The 20,830-nt window shown below is 39.2% G+C and overlaps 1 protein-coding gene across 2 annotated transcripts in view; it reads right to left on the bottom strand.

The window, feature by feature from the left end:
- Nucleotides 1–4,945: 4,945 nt before the first annotated feature.
- Nucleotides 4,946–20,830, bottom strand: part of LOC126082752 (hydroxysteroid dehydrogenase-like protein 2) — a 55,743-nt gene continuing 39,858 nt past the window's right edge. The window contains exons 9-12 of one of the 2 annotated variants that reach the window (XM_049895647.1): nucleotides 14,908–15,057; nucleotides 12,940–13,068; nucleotides 8,190–8,240; nucleotides 4,946–5,069 (exon numbers count right to left, since the gene is read on the bottom strand). In XM_049895647.1, coding sequence (XP_049751604.1) covers nucleotides 5,035–5,069; nucleotides 8,190–8,240; nucleotides 12,940–13,068; nucleotides 14,908–15,057 — 365 coding nt within the window. In that variant the 3' untranslated portion in view covers nucleotides 4,946–5,034. The other variant, XM_049895646.1, reaches the window with a different exon arrangement.

The raw sequence follows: 20,830 nt of genomic DNA, 5'->3' as shown, positions 1-20,830 counted from the left end.
GAAAGTTAAATGATATATAGCCATGCTTTCAAAAATCTGAGACAATTATTTCTAATTTGGAAATTCTACATCCAAACTATTAATCAAGTTAGATATTAGAATTAAAGACATTTTCAAGCATTCAGTGTCTCAAAACAGCTCCCACAGATTTTTTCTTAGGAAATTACTGGAAAATGTACTCTAACGAGGGAGTAAACCTAGGAAGAAGAAGACATGATATATTAGTTTTCTAGTGCTGCATAATTAATTACCACAAATGGCATTTTAAAAACATTCATCTATTATCTCACAGTTATATAGGTCAGAAGTTCAGGTGACTTGCTGGATTCTCACCTCAGGGTCTGTCTTATGCTGGGTTCTCTAGAGAAGCAAAACGAATAAAACATATAAATGTATGTAGAGAGAGATTTATAGCAAGCAAATGGCTCACGCAGTTGTAGAGGTCGGAATGTCTCAAGTTCGTGGATCAGGATAGAGGCTTCTCCTGATTCACATAGCCACAGGGGCTGGTGAACCCTAGATCGGCAGGTTGGAGAGCAGGGCTGTTATTCACAGGCTGTGAAGATCGAAGAATCCCAAGATTGGCAGGCAAGACTGCAAGGCTTCTCCTGATTGATATATAGCTGCAGGAGCTGGAGAACCCAAGATCGGCAGGTTGGAGAGCAGGGCTCTTGTTCACAGGCTATGAAGATCAATGAATTCTAAGAATGGCAGGCAAGACCACAGGTAAGCTGCTAGCTCAAGTCTCAAGCACTGGATGTCAGACAAACGGAAGCCAGCTGCAGGATCTAGAGCAGGCAAAAGCCAGAACATCCACTTATATTCAGATGCAAGTCACATGCCCAAGGAAACTCCCTTTCAATTGATTGGCTACTCACAGCAGATTCCATCATGGGGGTGATCGCGTATCAAATCTCAACAGGGAAGTGATCACAACATTATACGACTGCCAAAACACTGAGAATCACGGCCCAGCCAAGTTGACACAAAATCTTAACCATCACAGGATCTCACAAGTTCAGAATCAAGGCATCAATGAAACTGGGTTCTTACCTAGAAGCTCCAGGGGTAAAGTCCATTCAGGTTTTTGGCAGAAGTCAGCTCTGTGCAATTAGCACTGAGGTACTCATTTCCTTCTTGAATGTCGGCCATGGGTTGCTCTCTGCTCCTACAGGCCACTTGCATTCCTTGTCACATGACCTTCTCCATATTCAAACCAGCAATAGCGCTTCCTTCCTGTGCTTTGATTTTTCTCCTTCTGCCTTTCTTTTCTGCTTCCTGGAGAAAGTTCTCTGCTTTAAGACCTCATGTGATTAGATTAGGCCCACCTGGATAATTTCCCCTTTTATGGTCAATTTAATATGTGTTATATAATCTAACACACTCAGGAGAGTGATAGCTCATCACATTTATAGGTTCTGGGGATTAGAAAATGTGGAATCTTAAGGGCCATTCCTAGAAATTCTGCTATGACACATGAGATACAAGAGAACAACAAAGGAAATTCCCTAAATAAAGTTGGGACGGTGATGGAACAGAGAGAATATCTGCTAAAAGACTATTTAGAAAATTGGATTGAGAGACACTACTGAGAAGTGTTTAAGCGTGTGGGAAAACTTAGCAGAAGACCAGGGAATGAAAAAAAGCAATTTACTCCAGGAATAAAAAAAAGTTGCTTTAAAAACCAGGAAAGGAATTAACTATGAGAAATATACTCATAACGCATAGCTTCTACACAGGAAGTTAATTGATAATATCTAATACTGACCATTCAAGTAGTAGTATAAGCATAATTATAAGAAGGCTATCTCTGTCCATCTGGGAAAAAAATCCTTGTCTAAGCTTCTCTAAGCCCTGGTATTTTTTTTTTTTTTGTGGGTGTTTGGTGATTTTTTTTTTTTAATAATTTTTATTGTGCTTTAAGTGAAAGTTTACAAATCAAGTCAGTCTCTCACAAAAAAAAACATATATACCTTGCTACATACTCCCAATTACTCTCCCCCTAATGAGACAGGCCGCTCTCTCCCTCCACTCTCTCTTTTCGTGTCCATTTCACCGGGTCCTAACCCCCTCTACCTTCTCATCTACCCTCCAGGCAAGAGATGCCAACATAGTCTCAAGTGTCCACCTGATCCAAGAAGCTCACTCCTTACCAGCATCCCTCTCCAACCCATGGTCCAGTCCAATCCATGTCTGAAGAGTTGGATTCGGGAATGGTTCCTGTCTGTAGCCCTGGTTTTCTTGAGTAACTTTGACATCTCCATGTTACGTCTATCTGTCCCCCATTTGTGCTTGCTTTTCTCTGTGTCTAATCTGCTCTTTTTATATTTCAAAAATCATTAGGTTTAAGACACATCCCACACCGTTATGGACATAGCAAAGAAAACCCTATTCCCACATGTGATTACATGCACAGGTATAGGAGTGTCTTAGTTATCTGGTGTAAGTGGGTGGCTTTAACAAACAGAAATTTATTCTCTCACAGTCTAGGAGGCTAGAAGTCCGAATTCAGGGCACCAGCTCCAGGGAAAGCCTTTGTCTCTCTGTCAATTCTGTAGGAAGCTCTTTGTCAACCATCCCTGGTCTAGAAGCTTCTCAGCACAAGGGCCGCAGGTCCAAAGGATATACTCTGCTCCCGGCACTTCTTTCTTGGTGGTATGAGGTCCCTCATCTCTCTGCTTGCTTCTCTCTCCTTTTATTTCTTGTAAGATAAAACATGATGCAGGCCTAACCCCAGGTCTGTGAGCTGGGTAAGGGATTATATCCCACCCTAATCCTCTTTAACGTAATGTAATCTGAGAAGCTTCTAGACCAGGGGAAGATTGATGGCAAGGACCTTCTCCCAGAAACGGCAGAGAGAGAAAGGCTTCCCCTGGAGCTGGTACCCTGAATTCGGACTTCTACCTCCTAGAATACATTTCTGTTTATTAAAGGCATCCACTTGTGGTATTTCTGTTAAAGCAGCACTAGAAAACTGAGAATTTGGTACCAGGAAGCTGGGGTGCTGCTCTAACAGATACTATTACTGAACCCCAGAAGGTGGGTCTTTGTCTGGTGTGCTCAGACTTGCCAATTATCTGGACACTGGTTTTTGAGAAAAAAAGTAACTTTATTGCAATGCGCAGAGCAAGAAACTGGGAGGAAGTTTCTTAGATCCGGCTCCCCAAGCTATAGGGAAACAGAGTTTATATGTGATTTGGGCAGCAAGATGGCGGCTGTGCAGGTGTACTGGGGAGGGAAAATTTTAGAAAGCAGCCAGGAAACGGGGCGACATGGTTATTGTTGGACTCTCACTTCAGAACAGTGTCCGGGTGGTAATTTTCCTTCTGATTCACTCCTTCGGTTACTGTGTCCTCTGTTGCGGTCAATTAGCGGTCACAGCTGGCCTTTCTGCACATGTGTGGCAGGCCAAATCTGGCTTGGGCTAGTTTAAGGACTAACGGAAATTTACTGGCATTCGTAGGGTCAGGTTAAAATACCTTAAATATGAAAGTGATTTTGAAACTGTGAGTTGGTAGAGCCTGGAAGAGTTTTAAAGTGCCTAATAGTAAAAGCCTAGATTGCTTTGAAGAGACTGTTGGTGGAATTATGGACATCAAAGACAATTCTGGTGAGCACTTAGAAGAAAGTGAGAAAAGCTGTAACACTGGAGATTTTGCAAATGAAGCAGCAGCAGAGAAACATCAGCAGAACCAGGAGACTGGCATGAGACAGCATTGGGTAGCTGAGTGCCTTTGTGCAGGTTTCCTGGCAGAGTGGGGTGCCTTCGGGCACTTACTGGTGGAGCTAGGCTTGCCAACCCATGGAGCAAGACAGCTGAGAGCCTTCTGGCCAAGGTTTACTGGCAGAGTGGGTTGCCTCCAGGTAATTACTAGTAGAGCTAAAGAGCTTTGAACATTTGCCTGAGCAGGGCAGATGCTGGCTGGCCCAAGGGCCTGAGGGGCCAAGAGAGGAAGCAGAAGCTTAAGGGACAAGGAACACAGAAAATAGAGTGCCTCAGTCTCAAAGGGTAGGGATACAACCTCTGGGGTTTCAAATGGTGGGCCCACAGCCTTCTAGGTTTCAAAGAGTCAGATCTTCACCAACTCAGTTCCAGTGTGGAGGGCTGCCTTTCATGAGTGCCATCAGAATGGGGCCAGATCCACTGCCCAAAGTTGAGGGGGCACAGCTGCCATGCCCAAGGGGCAGAAGAACAGTGCCTGCCAGGGCTGAGGGAATAGTGTCGCCACTCAGATTGACTATAAGAATGGTGCCACCCAAATGCAAGGGAGCAGAGTTGCCATTCCAGTGGGCCTGGAAGGTGGAGCTGAAGCCCAGGATCGAGCAGCCTCCATGCAGAATCTGGAGAGTGTGGCCAACACACAGCCTGGTGGGCACAGCCATTGCCTAAATGGTCTCAGAGAACAGAGGATTATTTTCAAGCCTTGAGAGCTAATGCAATATGTTCTGCTCACTAGCTTGGTACCTGTCATCCCTTTTATCCCTCCAATTTCTCCCATTTGTAGTGAAAATGTCTGCCTTGTGCCTGTTCCACCATTGTACTTTCAAAGCAGATAACCTGTATTCTAGATTTCACAGATAAAGAGGAATTTTGCAGAAGATGAGGTTTTGGGCTTGGAATTAAGACTTTTGGGATGATACAATGGGGTGAATGTATTTTACATGTGGCAAGGACATTGTCTTATGTTGGGTTCTCTAGAGAAGCAAAACCAGTAAAGTATATAAATATATATCCAAACCAAACCAAACCCAGTGCCATCAAGTTGATTCCAACTCATAGGAACCCTATAGGACAGAGTAGAACTGCCCCACAGAATGTCCAAGGAGCACCTGGCAGATTTGAACTGCTGACCCTTTGGTTAGCAGCCGTAGCACTTAACCACTACGCCACCAGGGTTTCCATAAATATATATATAGAGATTTATATCAAGGAAATGGCTCACGCAGTTGTAGAGGCTGGAATGTCCCAAGTCCATGGGTCAGGATAGAGGCTTCTCTTGATTAACGTAGCCACAGGGGCTGGCGAACTCAAGATCAGTAGGTTGGAGAGCAGGGCTTTTGCTCACAGGCTGTGAAGACCAACAAATCCCAAGATCGGCAGGTAAGCTGCTAGCTCAAGTTCCAAGAACCAGAGATCAGATGAACAGGAGCCAGCTGCGGGATCCAAAGCGAGCAAAAGCCCACAAGTCTTCCCAGAATATCCATTTATATTCAATGTAGGCCACATGCCCAAGGAAACTTTCTTTCAACTGACTGACTACTCAAAGCAGATTCCATCATGGAGGTGATTACATAATATCAAATCCCATCATGGAAGTGATCACAACATCATTCAACCATCAAAACACTGAAAATCATGGCCCAGCCAAGTTGACACACAACCTTAACCACTAGACATGAATTTTGGGGGCCAAAGAGTAGAATGTTATGGTTTGAATTGTGTCCTCCCAAAATATATGTCATTGGCTAGGCCATGATTCTCAGTATTGTGTGGTTGTTCACCATTTTGTGATCTGATGTGATCTTCCTATGTTTTGTAAATCCTACCTCTATGATGTCAATGAGGCAGGGTTAGAAGCAGTTAATGAGGCAGGACTTAATTACAGGATTAGGTTGTATGTTAGGTCAATTCCTTTTGAGATACAAGAGAGAATTGGGCAGAGAGAAGAAGGACCTCATGCCACAAAGAAAGACTTGTTGGGAGTGGAGCATGTCCTTTGGACCTAGTGCTCCTGCTCTGAGAAACTCCTAGACCAGGGGAAGACTGATGACAAGGACCTTTTCCCAGAACCGACATAGAAGGAAAGCCTTCCCCTGGAGCTGGCGTCTGAATTTCTAGCCACCTACTTTGCAAGAATAAATTTCTGTTTGTTAAAGTAATCCACTTGTGGTATTTCTGTTATAGCACCACTAGATAACTACGACAAAGCAGGTATTTGTTGAAGCAGTGAAGAGGGTGGCCACAGAAATCATTGTGAATGTAATTAATGCCACTGAACTGTATGCTTAAAAATGGTTAAAATGGCAAATTTTAGGTTCCTTATATTTTACCACCAAAAAAAAAAAGAGGGTGGCCACAAACAAATCAAAGCACTATTTAAAGGGATTTGCTGATATATAGATTACTAGCAATGAACCATGTTAAAAAGTATGTTTCATTAATTTTACCCAATAATTAAAAAGCCCAATGGCTTGATTTCCTTCCATACCACTCCATTTCAGAACAAGACTCAATCAGCTACTGGGTAACACATAAAATGGTCATTCAAAAACTGCTAGGAGGATCTACAACTTCAATGGAATTAATAGACAAGGTCCAAAAAAAGGAAGGGAACACAGGTGGATTCATCAAGTTAACTGGGGGGTGTAGCAAGAGAGAAGGCTTCAGGCTTGTAGGTTCAGGAATGTAGGCTATGGCCACATTAACTTCACTGCTCCATCAAACACATGCTTCATTTCTGACAGACAGCTCAGTATTTCTTAGTGATGATGAGCATGAAGGTGCCGCAGATGACCTCATCCAACTCCTTCAGTTACTGATGTGAAAACTACGATCCTATGGAAATAATTTTTTCCAATATCTGAAAGCTTTTTAGGTAGCAACTTCACATTTTAGTGAACAGAACCCGGAATTCCTGCCTCACATTTAAAAAAAATTTTTCCTCAAGTTTTGAGACCATTTGGAGAATGCAGAGAAAAGAAAGAAATTTTCAGAAAACTTCGGGAGAAAAAGTCTCCTGGCAATATCTGATTCAGACCCTCACGTGGCTAGAAATGAGCTTGAGCTGCCAAGGGAGTTTACAGGCTGCCACCTCCAAAGTCAACCCAGCTGGGCTTTATGGAAACTGGGGTGAGGTATGAGAGCTTCAAATTCCAACCAAGGTCAATGTATTGGGAGATTTTTGTTGGCTGTTGTTAGTTGCCATTGAGTCAATTCCAATTCATGGCGACCCCCTATGTGTAGAACAGAACAGCCCCACAGCAGGACTTCCTTCTGGTTGTAACCTCTGTGGAGAATTTGCATTTCTATCAAGTTTCCAGGCAATGCTAATGCTGCTGGTTAGGGACCAATTAGAGCAGTGGCTCTCAAAATTTATTAGACATAGGAATCACCTGGGGATCTTGTTAAAATGTAGATTCTGATTCAGTATATTTGGGGTGGAAAAGCAAACTCTCAGCAGGAGTTCAAACTGGAATGAACTGGATTGAACCCCTGCTACCTAGGGCTTTAAAGCCTGTGACCACTCAGAAGCAGATAGCCAGGCCTGTCTTCTGAAGCTTCCCTGGGTGGGTTTGAACTGCCAATCTTTCAGCTAGTAGTTGAGCACTTAACCATTTGTGCCACCCAAGGACTTTTGTTGGCTGTTGTTCTTGTTAGGTGCCATTGAGCCGATTTTGACTCATAGCCACACAGAGTAGGATATAATCTTTATGGAAACAGATTGCTAGGTCTTTCTCCCACATAGCTGCTGGGTCAGTTCGAACCACCACCGTTTTGGTTAGCAGCTGAGTGCTTAACCGTTGCATCACTAGGGCTCCTTTTGTTGGCTAAGGGCTTGTTAATTTTGGTCTTGGCCTTGTCCCTTCCCATTTCTGACCCTCAGTTTCCTTATCTGTAAAATACAGATTAAATGCTCCTAACATCATAATTCTCAGAAATGTCAAAATTAGCTAAATCGCTTAATAGCATACTAATCTTGGAGAGTGAAAGATGAGAAGTACAAGAATTACACTGGGTAAATATTTTTAACTGATTAAAATGAAAGGTGAAGTTGTTTAAGTTTAGCTTTTTTTTTTTTTTAACCATCTATTCTAATGTTCTCATTTCAAAACATTGATCAAGTGCATGCTTCTGAAGAGAAAAATTATTTTAGGTCATTTTTTTATACTTTTAAATAGAATGCATACTGCAGTTATTTGAATTATATTAATATTTGCCTATACATATCATTAGCTAGCTGTTTTAATTACAATTTCAAGTCTTACAAATATAGAAATTCCATTTTTTTTCCAAGACAAACACGCACATCTCATTATACAATCGGGAAGAAAACAAGCGATTAGATTTTAAGCAGCTGAGCTTTTTACTTGTTGAGCTTAGCGGTCGACACTTTTTTTCCCTTTCCTTCACAGTTTCGCATTCATCTGAGTCATTACTTTCTCCAATTTGATTGCTAGGGCCATGTTACCTTTAATCTTCAATTTTCCTGACATGAATGCCATTGTTGGTTTTAGTTTCCCTAAAATGAGAAAACGAGAGAGAGAGAGAAGCATCAATTAGCACCCTTAGGGATGTACTGCTTCAAGAACATGCATCATAAAAATAATTTCCTTGAGTTCTATAAATCTTGGAAGCACAGAAATTTCTGTTACAGCATTTCATATCAGTATCTTGGGAATCCCGATACCTAGACTACAATATCCTATAAGAGATAATGTAAAAAAAACAATCAACCAAGGATTATACCAATAAGATGAAGATACAACATTTATATATGTAGTCACAGTACACTAAAGGATACATAGTCCTCCAATGAATTGTGATAAACAAATACTATTTTCATTAATTTTCCAATCTATTATAGTTCATTAAGCTTTTAACACTTCAAGTTTAAATTTAAAAAAAGACAGTTCAAATGTACACAACATTCAAAAAATGGTCTTAGCATCGTGTGTGACACAAAAGCATGTATAAGCATTATTTTAACCAGAGAAATGCCAGGGTATAAAATATATGCCCTAAAATAGAATTGTTCCTAATAATAATGCAGTATATAACTAACGTAGGCTCCACAGAGGTAGAGGACTTTGTTTGTATTTGCTACTCTCAATTCCTGTGCTAGTACAATGTCTGTCATGCAGTGGAATGAATGCGGAAGTTGAGGCTCAGCGAGGATTTTGAGACTTGCCCACAGTCACAAGACTTGTATACAGCAGCTCTGCAATTCAAAGGCAGGCCTGTCTAACTCTAATTTATGGTTTCTGTCTTATACCATGACAATTTATATACAGGTCATACCCCTTAGGAAGCAAAATACATGCTTGGTATACTAGTAAACTTTCACTGTGCTCTTTGTAGAAAGAATGTGTGGGCTAATTTATTTTATAAATTATACAGTAAAACCTGTGAAAGGTGAACCACCCGTGTAAGGCGGAAACCTGACAGAGGAGGAAAACTCAAATATTTTCCATTAATACGAGCAATAGAAAAGTGGTAAGAGTGCACCTTGTCAAAGGAGGAAAACTCGCGAGACCCAGAAAAACAAGGCAGTGCTATCGAGTCCCAGCTCTCAGGTTTCTTGGTATAAATATATTATATACATTATACACATTTATATATATACAAGTACATACATATATGTATAATATATGGAGATACTTAACACCTTTACATTATTCAAAATAGGAGTTGTAGCAAAGCAGTACAGGCTGGCTACAGATCAAGTCCAGCTCGTTCATTTTAATGAATAAATTGAACTATACACTACTTCAAGAAAATAGGATACTAAAACACAAAAACTTACAAATCATAGATTAAAGAATAACTAATTTACATGGAAGATACTGGAAAATCTTTATTCTCTAAAGGAACAGAACAGCCCCCCAAAGACTTACTAACACTGACATTTGTGTAGTTCAGCTAAAAAACTGGTTCCATGCTGTCAGTCTATAGTGAAGCCCACCAGTCCACAAGCCCCACTCAGGCACAGAGCTTCCGATCTGCTTCATAGTAATTTGCCCATAAAGATGAATTGAAATCAAATGCAGACAAAAGCAAACACATAAAAGGAACTTGGAGGAAAGAGAGATTGCAGGAGAGTAAGAAAAGTAAAAGTAAGTAAATTAAGAACCAATAAAAAATCCCATAACTCATGTCCTCAGAGATGAGAAGATATTGCAGCCATGAATAAAAAAACAGGATTCTGGAGAAAGGGGTAAGGGAGGAATAAGGGGGTGGGGGGAGAGGATGAAAAGGGGAGAGAAGAGGAGAAAGAGGCAGCTGAAGGACGGGGTGGGAGTAGAATGAGGAGGAAGTGGGAAGTAAGAGGAGAAGAAGAAAGAATCAAAACAAAGGTGAGCTCTTGGGAATTTAAATTTTGATAGGTAATATGAAAATGCAATAGAATGGTAGCAAGAAGGTGAAGAAGTCTCCTAGAAAGTAGAAAAATTACCGAGATGGGCAGTCGGAGAAAAAAATGATTAAATCAGAGGATCAATTTTTTTCCCCCTAGAAAGTGAGAATGGAGAAAATTGAGAGAGAGAGAAGTATTAAAAAAAATGATATAAGAACATTTCCAAGGGGTCTACCAAATACCCAGGGAAATGAAAGTAAAAGACCAGCTTGTAGTATCATAAAATTTCACAACACTACAGTGAATGGGATGATGCTAATTCCAAAAACTTTCAGAAAGGGGAAGGGTGGATGTGAAAGATTAAAAATAAGGATAATACCAAATTCTCAGTGGTAATCGTAGAAGATGGAATAACATTTATAATTCATTTTAAGGCAGATCTTCATATTAAAATGTTATAATGTTTAGTCAGTGCTGCTTCTGATAAATACATGTATTAATTAACTTACTATTTGAGTAGTATTCTAAGAGGAGAAAATACCCTTAAAATTTTTTTCTGGCACAACTAGAGATCTCTGGGCAGGATAGAGAATCATGTGAAAGGCTCTCTGGTTTAGGAATTCCACAGAAATCAGGGTCACTGGGCCATAGTGTGCATGGTGGCACAGTGGTTAAAGTTATCAATTGCTAACTGAAAGATCAGCAGTCTGAAACCTCCAGTGACTCCACGGGAGAAAGATGCAGCAGTCTGCTTCCGCAGAGATGTACAGCTTTGGAAACCCTACGGAGTTCCTATGAGCCAGAATCTACTTGAGGGCAGTGTGCCTGGGTCTTGGTAGAGGCAGGGATTCAAACCAGTTTGTTCAGGTTCAAAAACCTGCTGAGAATTTGCACTGTTGTTGTTAGGTGCCAGTGACTTGGTTCCCACTCAGAGACCCTGTGTACAACAGAAGGAAGCACTGCCTGGTCCTGCGCCATCCTCACAATCATTGTTATGCTTGAGCTCATTGTTGCAGCTATCTCACTAAGGGTCTTCCTCTTTTTCATTGACCTCTTACCAAGCATGATGTCCTTCTCCAGGGACTGATCCCTCCTGATAACATGTCCAAAGTATTTGAAATGTAGTCTCACCATCTTTACTTCTAAAGAGCATTCTGGTTGTACTTCTTCCAAGGCAGATTTGTTCATTCTTTTGACAGTCCATGGTAAGTATATATATTCAATATTCTTCACCATCATCACAATTCAAAGGTGTCAATTCTTCTTTGGGCTTCTTTATTCATCGTCCAGCTTTCACATGCATATGAGGTGATTGAAAACACCATGTTTTGGGTCAGGTGCACCTTAGTCTTCAAGGTGACATCTTTGCTTTTTAACACTTTAAAGAGGACTTTTGCAGCAGATTTGCCCAACACCATGCTTCATTTGATTTCTTGACTGCTGCTTCCATGGGTGTTGATTATGGATCCAAGTAAAATGAAATTCTTGATGTCAATCTTTTCTCCATTTATCATGATGTTGCTTATTGGTCCAGTTGTGAGGATTTTTGTTTTCTTTATGTTGAGGTGTAATTCATACTGAAAGCCCTGGTCTTTGATCTTCATCAATAAGTGTTTCAAGTCCTCTTCACTTTCAGCAAGCAAGGTTGTCATCTAAATAATGCACGCTGTTAATGAGTCTTCTTCCAATCCTGATGCCACGTTCTTCTTCATATAGTCCAGGTTCTCGGATTATTTGCTCAGCATACAGATTGAGTAAGTATGGTAATAATTACAATAACTATCACCCCAGATATACCGATTCAGAATCTGCATCTTAACAAGATGCCTGGGTGATTCTTATGTACAATAAATTTTGAGTACCATTGCTCTACTAGTAGTTCTCAGAAATTACCCCTAACCTGTAGCATTAGCATCATCTGGGAACTTGTTACAAATGCAAATTCTCTGCAGGGGTTCAAACCAGAATGAACTGGTTCAAAGCCCTGGGTAGAGGGCTAGTATCTGTCTCCTATTACAGCAGCTGACAAGACTGACGAATGACATCATTAGGGGGATGAGGAAGGTATGTGCCACACCAGGTGACGCTGACAGAAGAGGTGACACCAAATGGCTGTCTGTAAAATTTCTGTGCAATATTTCAGCAGGAATTCATTATTTTTTATATAAAATATCTCTGTACATAAACGATAAAAAATTTTGCATAAGCCCAGCTTACAGGTCTCAGTATACCTGTAAAGGCTAAAACTCTATACTAATTGACTTTCTGAACATTCTAAAGAGCCCCAGTTACAGCTGTCATTATCACCCACTTGAAATGATGCTTCGAATCAAGTGGTTTCATCTGCATGCATTATAAGGCTGCGCTGTTGTTTCGCTGCTGCCAGCGTTTTTATAGTCACCGATTTTGTCAAATTTTCTGGTGTTTTAGCTATAATACTGTGGCAATTAGTGACACTAACCCTAGTGAAGCCACTGGACCATAATCTCAGTAAAGGAGCTGCAGCTCAGTTCAGTACCTCTATTGATGAAGGTCTCTTTAGAAATATGATCTGTTAGTCCAGTTAGGAAAATGAGGCCCAACTACGAGTACTTTTAAATTATCTCTCTGTTCCCAACATTTTCTTATTGGCTTCTCAGTAATGTGAAGTGGAAAATGTGACATCTATTCCCTGTTTGTGGATAAATAGAAGGGGCAATAAAGTCAAGTCAGAACAACCCTCCCAAGACTGCATGCTCTTCAACATCAAGGACCGCTAAGATTCTCCTGCTTCATTAATGAGCCTTGATTATTTGCAAAGGGATAACGCAAAAGGTCAGAACTAAATTTTCTTTAAATAAGTAAACTGATAAAATTGAAAACTCACCAGAAAACATTTTTACAAAATCTTCAGCAGACATAGTCATCACCACATCTGCCCGGTCAGGAGGTTCTCCATGTCCAACATTCCCACCCTTGCTTTTAAGGTCAAGAAACCATGTTCCACCATCTTCACCTACACAAAAGATAAATACATAGAAATAAATGTCAAAGAAGGCCTGTTCTTCTTAAACTCAATAATTGTAATAATCTTACATAATACTGTTTCCCAAGTTAAAATTCTCACGCTTCTATCAATCAAATTCGGCAAATATTTATTAAGTATTTATTATGTGCTACGCACTATCCTAGGCTCCAAAGACTCTGCAATAAACAAGAAAAACATGGTTCTGCTTACAAAAGAAAAGGAGGAGGAGGATGTGGGAGTGTATTAATACAGGGTCAAGAAAGCACCAGTGATGCTGAGATTTAAAAAGTAAGAATTAGCTAGACGAACAGAGCAGTGGGAAAATATTTCAGGCAATGGGAACGAGATATGCAAAAAAACAGAATCAAGGGTGCAGCATGTTTCAGGAACTAAAGATAGTATAGTAGGGCTGGAATGTAAAAAAAAAAGGTGTGGATGGTGCCATCAGGTGAACTAGTGAGGTAGTCAAGGCCCAGAGCACAGTAAGCTTATTGGCTTCATCCTAAGAGATCTGCCACATGAGGAGTATGCCCTAATAAAGTTCGTATTTTAAACACATCACACCCTACCTGCTGTGGAAAAAATATACTGGAGAGGCATCAAGAGGATGCAGAAGGCTACCCAGGACAGTGGTGTAGTAGTCCAGGAGCTTAAGGACACATGCCTTGATCAGGATTGTAGTGGGGAGATGGAGAAAAGTAAACATATATGAGAGATAATTTTGAAGTAGAACCACAAGACTAGGTACCTGATTGAATAAGCAAAGGAAAAGGTAGGGGAGGGTGCATTAGAATGATTTGCTAGTATGTGGCCTGTGAAACTGGGTAAACATTGGTGTGTTTTTTACTGAGAGAAGACTACTGATGAAGAGCATTTCCAGAAGGAAAGAGTGGTTAACAGTGTCGAATGCTGCAAAGTGACCACAAGGTAGAGGTGACAAATGTCCACTGGTGACATGGAAGTCACTGAGGACCTTGGTGAGAGCAAATTCAATGGAATGGAGAAAAATACCAGAGCAGTGTGTGTTGGAGAGAGTGAGTTACACATGAAAATAAGTTTGGTTCTGAAAGGGAGAAGAAAGATACTTGTTTTCCTTCAGCAGGATTTAGCAGCCTGATCCAACTGTGGGGCAGCCAGATAGTTTGATTCATCAGGACTAGGGTTTTGACAGATGATGACATAAGCATAAACAGTTTGGGAAGTTTAGGAGATAAGCAAGAGAAGGATTAAAGCAATGGACCATGGATTCTAAGCACCATAAAAAAAGAAGCAAAAACAGGAAGTCACTGATGGATTAAGATAAAACCAGAGGGATGAAAGGATAAAAGACCTGGTAAATTAAAGGTCTGCACATAATACGACTAACTGAGGTAGTTAGTTCTTAACCTATCATTAACATGTGTTAATCTTATTTTGGGAAGAAAACTATTAAGAGAGGTTTCAAAGAGCTGACCACATTCAGACTGTACTGAGTAATCTCAAGGATAAAAATGGAAACTACCCATGGTGGAAGATAAATCACTGCAGTTACACTACCTGTCACGATCCATGTGTCCTTCTAAATTTTCTCTCAGTTACGTATGCCAAGGAGTTACGTAACACTAGAAGTATATGGAATGAAATTTTATTTTACATGTATCCATATGCACTGATCTTAACTTAAAAGTACAAATAAATGTTTTCTATTCTTGAATGTCTACTTTCTAGGGTAAATTTCCTGGATTCAGCCAGCTATCCAGGGGATTACTACTGGAAGCTGATTTTCTTCCAAAGGAAATATCCTGTTTTGTTTCATAAAAGCCCCAGATTACCAGCCATAATCCTTACCTGAGAGATCAAACTGATAGACCGCTTGAGTAGCTTTAACAACGTCATCACTGAGAGTCTCCTTGACAATTCTAAAGGTTTCTGCCACAGATCCAGAAGCTGCTTTTGGTTGTGGTGCCTGCTTCCCTTCTTTGAATGCTGGAGCAGCATCTGTAAAATATTATTCAAGTAGATGTCCTTGAAGACTTAATTAGCAGGACAAGCTTGCTACCAATTACACCTGTGTTTGACCAAAATGACCTGAAGTGCGTTACATGGCATCTAAAGCATATATCGAACTGACGGAATAACAGTCAAAAACATCAGTTGTAACTATAAGTGTAAATGGTTTATACTCCCATGTAAAAGGCTGACTTAAAGTGGGTTAAAAAACAAAAGCAAACTACTACCTGTTTGTAATAAAATTATTGGAGTTTTGGGGGGTGATATTAACCACTCCTTTGTCATTCCCTCTGAGTACTGTCTATAATAAATAGAACTACTGGAGTTTTGGGGGTGATAATTCATCATTCCTTTGTGATCCACCCCCCCGGGGTTCTAAAACCAAATGAAAAACAAGACACTGGAGTCAAAAAGATGGAGATCAAATATCATCTGTGCAATTAATGAAGCTAAGTTGGAGATGTCTATCAACTAATGTACCATATACTTCCAGTGTTACATAACTCCTTGGCATACGTAACTGAGAGAAAATTTAGAAGGGCACATGGATCATGACAGGTAGTGTAACTGCAGTGATTTATCTTCCACCATGGGTTTTTTTTTATGGGTAGTTTCCATTTTTATCCTTGAAACAACGACCTTAAGTGAACTTCCTAATAATTTTACCTCTAAATTAAATTTATTCACCTAGTCCCTTCAGCCCTGCATTCAACCTGCCTTCTCCCATCAAAGAGTTAGAAATGCCTCTGTAAACAGAGATCATGTGAAAACTGAGGAAACCTGCTCAGAAAGAAAAAATGCTCAGAAAGGTTTGAACTACAAAAGCTCAGTTTTTCACGTCTCCCAATGTCAGTTAATCAGATTGGTTCCTGCCACTGGATGAAGAGAATTCATAATATTAGTCCGAACAAGATGCATCCTGGCTGGAAACATGCAACGAAGGGAATGGAGGTCACTTGCAACATCTTCTTAATTGCATTCACTTAACTCATTGGCCTTAACCATTCAGCACATGATCACCCAGAAGAGAAATCAACAGCATGTGGGACTGTTCTGCTCCCGTATTATGCAGTTGCTCCCCAAATCCCAACCTCTGCTTCTTTATCCTCCTGGAATCACTAGAGGGCAGTTTATAGTTGCCTCCAGAAACATGTGAGACCATTAATTAAATTAACTACAAGATCAACCTGTACTCTACATTGAAAATTAGCTTCCCATTTGTCAATGTAAATTATACCCAGCCATCAGTCCAATACAACTCACTAAAGGTTATTCAATGAAATCTCACTGACAGCATAGAGACACCCCATAGTACAAAGCGAGCAATATAAAAGTATCGCAAATTTGTTGAATATAAATTGCTTTCCATTATGCTGTTTCCAGGGATACATAAAAAAATAATAATAAAATCCTTCTCATAAGTTAAAATCCAAACAGATATTAAAGATGAAATCTTTAAGTGCCAAGACGCAAAAAAGAGATTTTTTTTAAACTTTTAATAAGTTTTATTACTGTTTTGAAATTCATTACAGACAGTCCACCTCTTATTAGTTGTACCTAGGGCAAACCACTCTTACTGCCTCATTCTTGGTATGCCACTGTTTTTTACTGAAGTATAACATGGGAAACAGTGATCATAAGTGTAAATAAATTATCAGGAAGTGAACACCATGTGTCAACACCACATAGGTCAAGAAGCAGGATATTACAGGTACCTAGAAGCCCACTTCATGCCCTCTCCTAAATGCTACCCCCTCCTTTCTCCCTAAAGATAACTTTATCCTAATATCTAGTACCATAGATTGGTTTTGCCTCATTTTTACTTTTATGTAAATGAAATCAATCATACAGTTACTAATCTCTTATGCCTACTAATCCTTCACAACCTCTTCCAAAAAGTGGAAGAGGAAGAACATCCCTCAACTCATTCTATGAGGCTAGTATTAGTCTGATATCAACACTACACAAAGACATCACAAGAAAATATGAATATAGATGTAAAAATGCCCAACCAAATACTACCCACCCACCACAAAATACTAGCACACAGAATCCTGCAGCATATAAAATGGATTATACACCATGACCAAGTGGGATTTATCCCAGGAGTACAAGGCTGGTTTAACATACAAAGGTCAATTAATACACCATAGTAGCAGAATAAAGAACAAAAACTACATAATCATCTCAATAGATGCACAGAAGACATTTGCCAAAATCCAACACCATTTTATGAGCAAAAACTTTCAACAAAATCTATTGGATGTAGCCACGGCTATAGTCAGGGGTAAATGCATAGTCAGAAATTATTTCATTATTTCAAAATGAATAAAAATAAACTACCAACCCAACAAGTAAGAAAACGAACTACAACAAAAAAATTACGACCTCAAGGAAAGTATTAAGAATAATAAGGGAAAAATAAAAAATTAATGAATCACATTTCAACAAATAAATTGCCAGGGAAAGACAAAGAGGAGTGAGAATGGGAATGAGAACCAGAGGCAGGGAGAGACAGATAAAGGAACTTATTTGGATCCTGATTCAAACAAACTGTAAAAAATAATATATTGACTCCCGAATTCTCCTCCTGTGTGTAATGAAAACATATGTCCACATGAAAACTTGTACATAAATGATCATAGCAGCATTACTCATAATAGCCAAAAGATGAAAGAAACCCAGATGTCTATCAACTACTGCACGGGTAAGCAAAATGCAGTATATCCATACAATGGGGTATTTTTCAGACATAAAAATGAATGAAGTACTGACATGATATAACATGGATAAGCCTTGGAAACATTATGCTAAGTGAAAGATGCCAATCTCAAATGACCACATATTATATGATTCCACCTGTACGAAACATTCAGAATAAGCAAATACGGAATAACAGAAAGTAGATTAGTGGTCACCTAGGGCTAGAGGTGGGGAGAGGGCAGAGCATGGAGGTAGGAATAATAAATAAGGGTACGGGGGTTTCTTTTTGAGGGGATGAAAATGTTCTAAAATTGACTGTAGTGATGATGGCTGCATGACTATGAATACACCAAAATCCATCAAATTGTATGTATAACTTATATGGGTGAATTGTATAGTACGTAAATCTTATTTCAATAAGGCTGTTACATAAAAATTAATGAATCAGATGGTTCTACAACTGAGAATATATACTAAATACCATTAAACTGTACCTTTTAAATTTTTTGGTATTTGTAAATTATATCTCAATAAAGCTATTAAAAATAATGAAGGAAAAAGAGAAAAGCAGTCAAATTAAAAACAAAAAAAACCCTGGCTCTTTAGAGAAAAAATAAGATATATTAAAATTGTCAACTTTCTGGCAATTTAACCAATAATAAAAAGAGAAAAGAAAAAATTTAAGAGAGAAGGGCTAAGATATAGAAATTTTTAAAACTGTTAATACCACACTTAAACCCTTAGCAAATAAATTTAAAATTTCACCTGGAGAATTCTATTTTTCTAAGCCTATCATTAAGTGAGAAAATAAAATGTTTCCAAAGAAATAACTTCAGAAAAGGCTCAAATGATTTAGTAAGTGAGATATTTCAAACCTTCAAGAAAACATAAAAAAGAAAAAAATTTAGTTCATTTACCATATTTAAAATATCAAACATTTATTACATTAAAAAGTATATAAACCAATCTAATGTATGTGATTTTAAAAAAACCACCTTATAACAATGTTTAACACCTCACTTATGGGTGAAATCTAAAAAAAAGACACATTAAAATTGGGAATAAAATAAGAATACCTAAAATAAATATTATCAATTAACGTTCTAGAAGTGCATATCAGTATATTAAGACATATGCCAAAAATAATTCTGGAATAGAGACATAATTATTATTAAATGTAGACAGTAAGTTTGTACAATTAAAACATTCAAGCTAATTAATCCAATGATAATTATAGCAACTAATACATATATGGAGCTCTGGTGGTGCAGTGGTTAAGAACTCAGCAGCTAACCAAAAGGTCAGCAGTTCAAATCCACTAGCTGCTCCTTGGAAGCCCTATGGGGGCAGTTCTATGCTGTCCTATAGGATTTCTATGAGTCGGAATCAACTTGATGGCAACATGTTCATGTGTAATATGTATACAGGACTCACTGTATCAAATGCACAGTATCATGCACTATTGAATTTAATTCTCAAAATACTCAAACGAGAAAAATAATACATAAGAAAACTGGTTCAGAGAACTCAAGTGACTTGCTCAAAGTCAGAGACATAAGTGGCAAAGCCAGAAATTGAATCCAGATCTGTCCCACTTATGCCAAAGTCTGTTTTCATTGACTTTTGTCTCTCACTCCAAAACTATGAGAAACTTAAAAAAAAGTTCAAGAAGGTGACCAGGTGTAAAATAAATATACAAAAGTCAGTTCCCCCTTTTTATTTATGCCTTGCTTGTTCCAGAAAGTATTTCAATTTATTTACAAAAATAAAAGCAATTCAAGATTAAGTTAAAGTAAAAAGAAGTGAGTGAGGTTTTAAAACGACAACTGGAATGTTCAGCAATTGGAGGTTACAAGGTAGTTAAGTGGCACAGTAGGAATTCAAACTCAGGTAGTCTGACGCCAGAGCCTACAATTTTAACCACTGGATAATACTTCTTCCACATTTTCTTCAATATCTAAGTATCTGATTTTTATACAGCTAACATAAAGGTTGAGCATAGCGCTGAGATCTGAACTTACTAGAATCAGATCAGGCAGTGGCTGCTAAAGTGAGGCTAGCGAAGATATAGGCTTCTCTCATGTTGAAGGTGGCAGGAAATGTATAGAAACATATTTGGTTGTCAATCCTATCTCTATGATAATGAGGTGGGATTAGCGGCAGTTATGTTAGTGAGGCAGGATTCAATCTACAAGATTAGATTGTGTTTTAAGCCAGTCTCTTGTAAGATATAAAATAGAGAAGCGAGCAGAGAGACAGGTGGACCTCATACCACCAAGAAAGTATAGCCTGGAGTGCAAGTCCTTTGGACTCAAAGTCCCTAAGCTGAGAAGCTCCTAGTCCAAGGGAAGACTGATGACAAGGACCTTCCTCCAGAGGCAACAGAGAAAGCCTTCCCCTTGAACTGGCACCCTGAATTTGGACTTCTAGCCTACTACACTGTGAGAGAATAAAGTTGAAGCCATCTATTTGTGGTATCTCTGTTATAGCAGCACTACATAACCAAGACACTGACCCAAAGGGTAAGGACACACCTTATATGGAGATGTATGGGTTGTAGTCAATGAACTTAAGATACTCTGTTCCTATAAAGCAAAAGGAAGAAATGATGAAGTAAAAGCACTGAACAGCAGATTTCAAAGGGCAGCTCTAGAAAACAAAGTGTTATAATGACATGTGTGAAGACCTGGAGATGGAAAACCAAAAGGGAAGAACACGCTCAGTGTTTCTCAAGCTGAAGGAACTGAAGAAAAAATTCCATCCTCGAGTTGCAACAGTGAAGGGTTCTATGGGGAAAATATTAAACGATGCAGGAAGCATCAAAAGAAGATAGAAGGAATAAACAGAGTCACTATACCAAAAAGAATCAGTCGATGGTCAGCCATTTCAAGAGGTAGCATGTGCTCAGGAATCAATGATACTGAAGGAAGAAGTCCAAGCTGCACTGAAGGCACTGGCGAAAAACAAGGTTCCAGGAACTGATGGAATATCAATTGAGATGTTTCAACAAACAGATGCAGTGCTGGAAGTGCTCACTTATCTATGCCAAGAAATCTGG

Source organism: Elephas maximus, chromosome 9 (assembly GCF_024166365.1).
Source record: "Elephas maximus indicus isolate mEleMax1 chromosome 9, mEleMax1 primary haplotype, whole genome shotgun sequence".
Classification (NCBI taxonomy): domain Eukaryota; kingdom Metazoa; phylum Chordata; class Mammalia; order Proboscidea; family Elephantidae; genus Elephas; species Elephas maximus.
The sequence above is the reverse complement of the archived record's forward strand: the minus strand, read 5'-3'. Positions and strand labels throughout refer to the sequence as shown.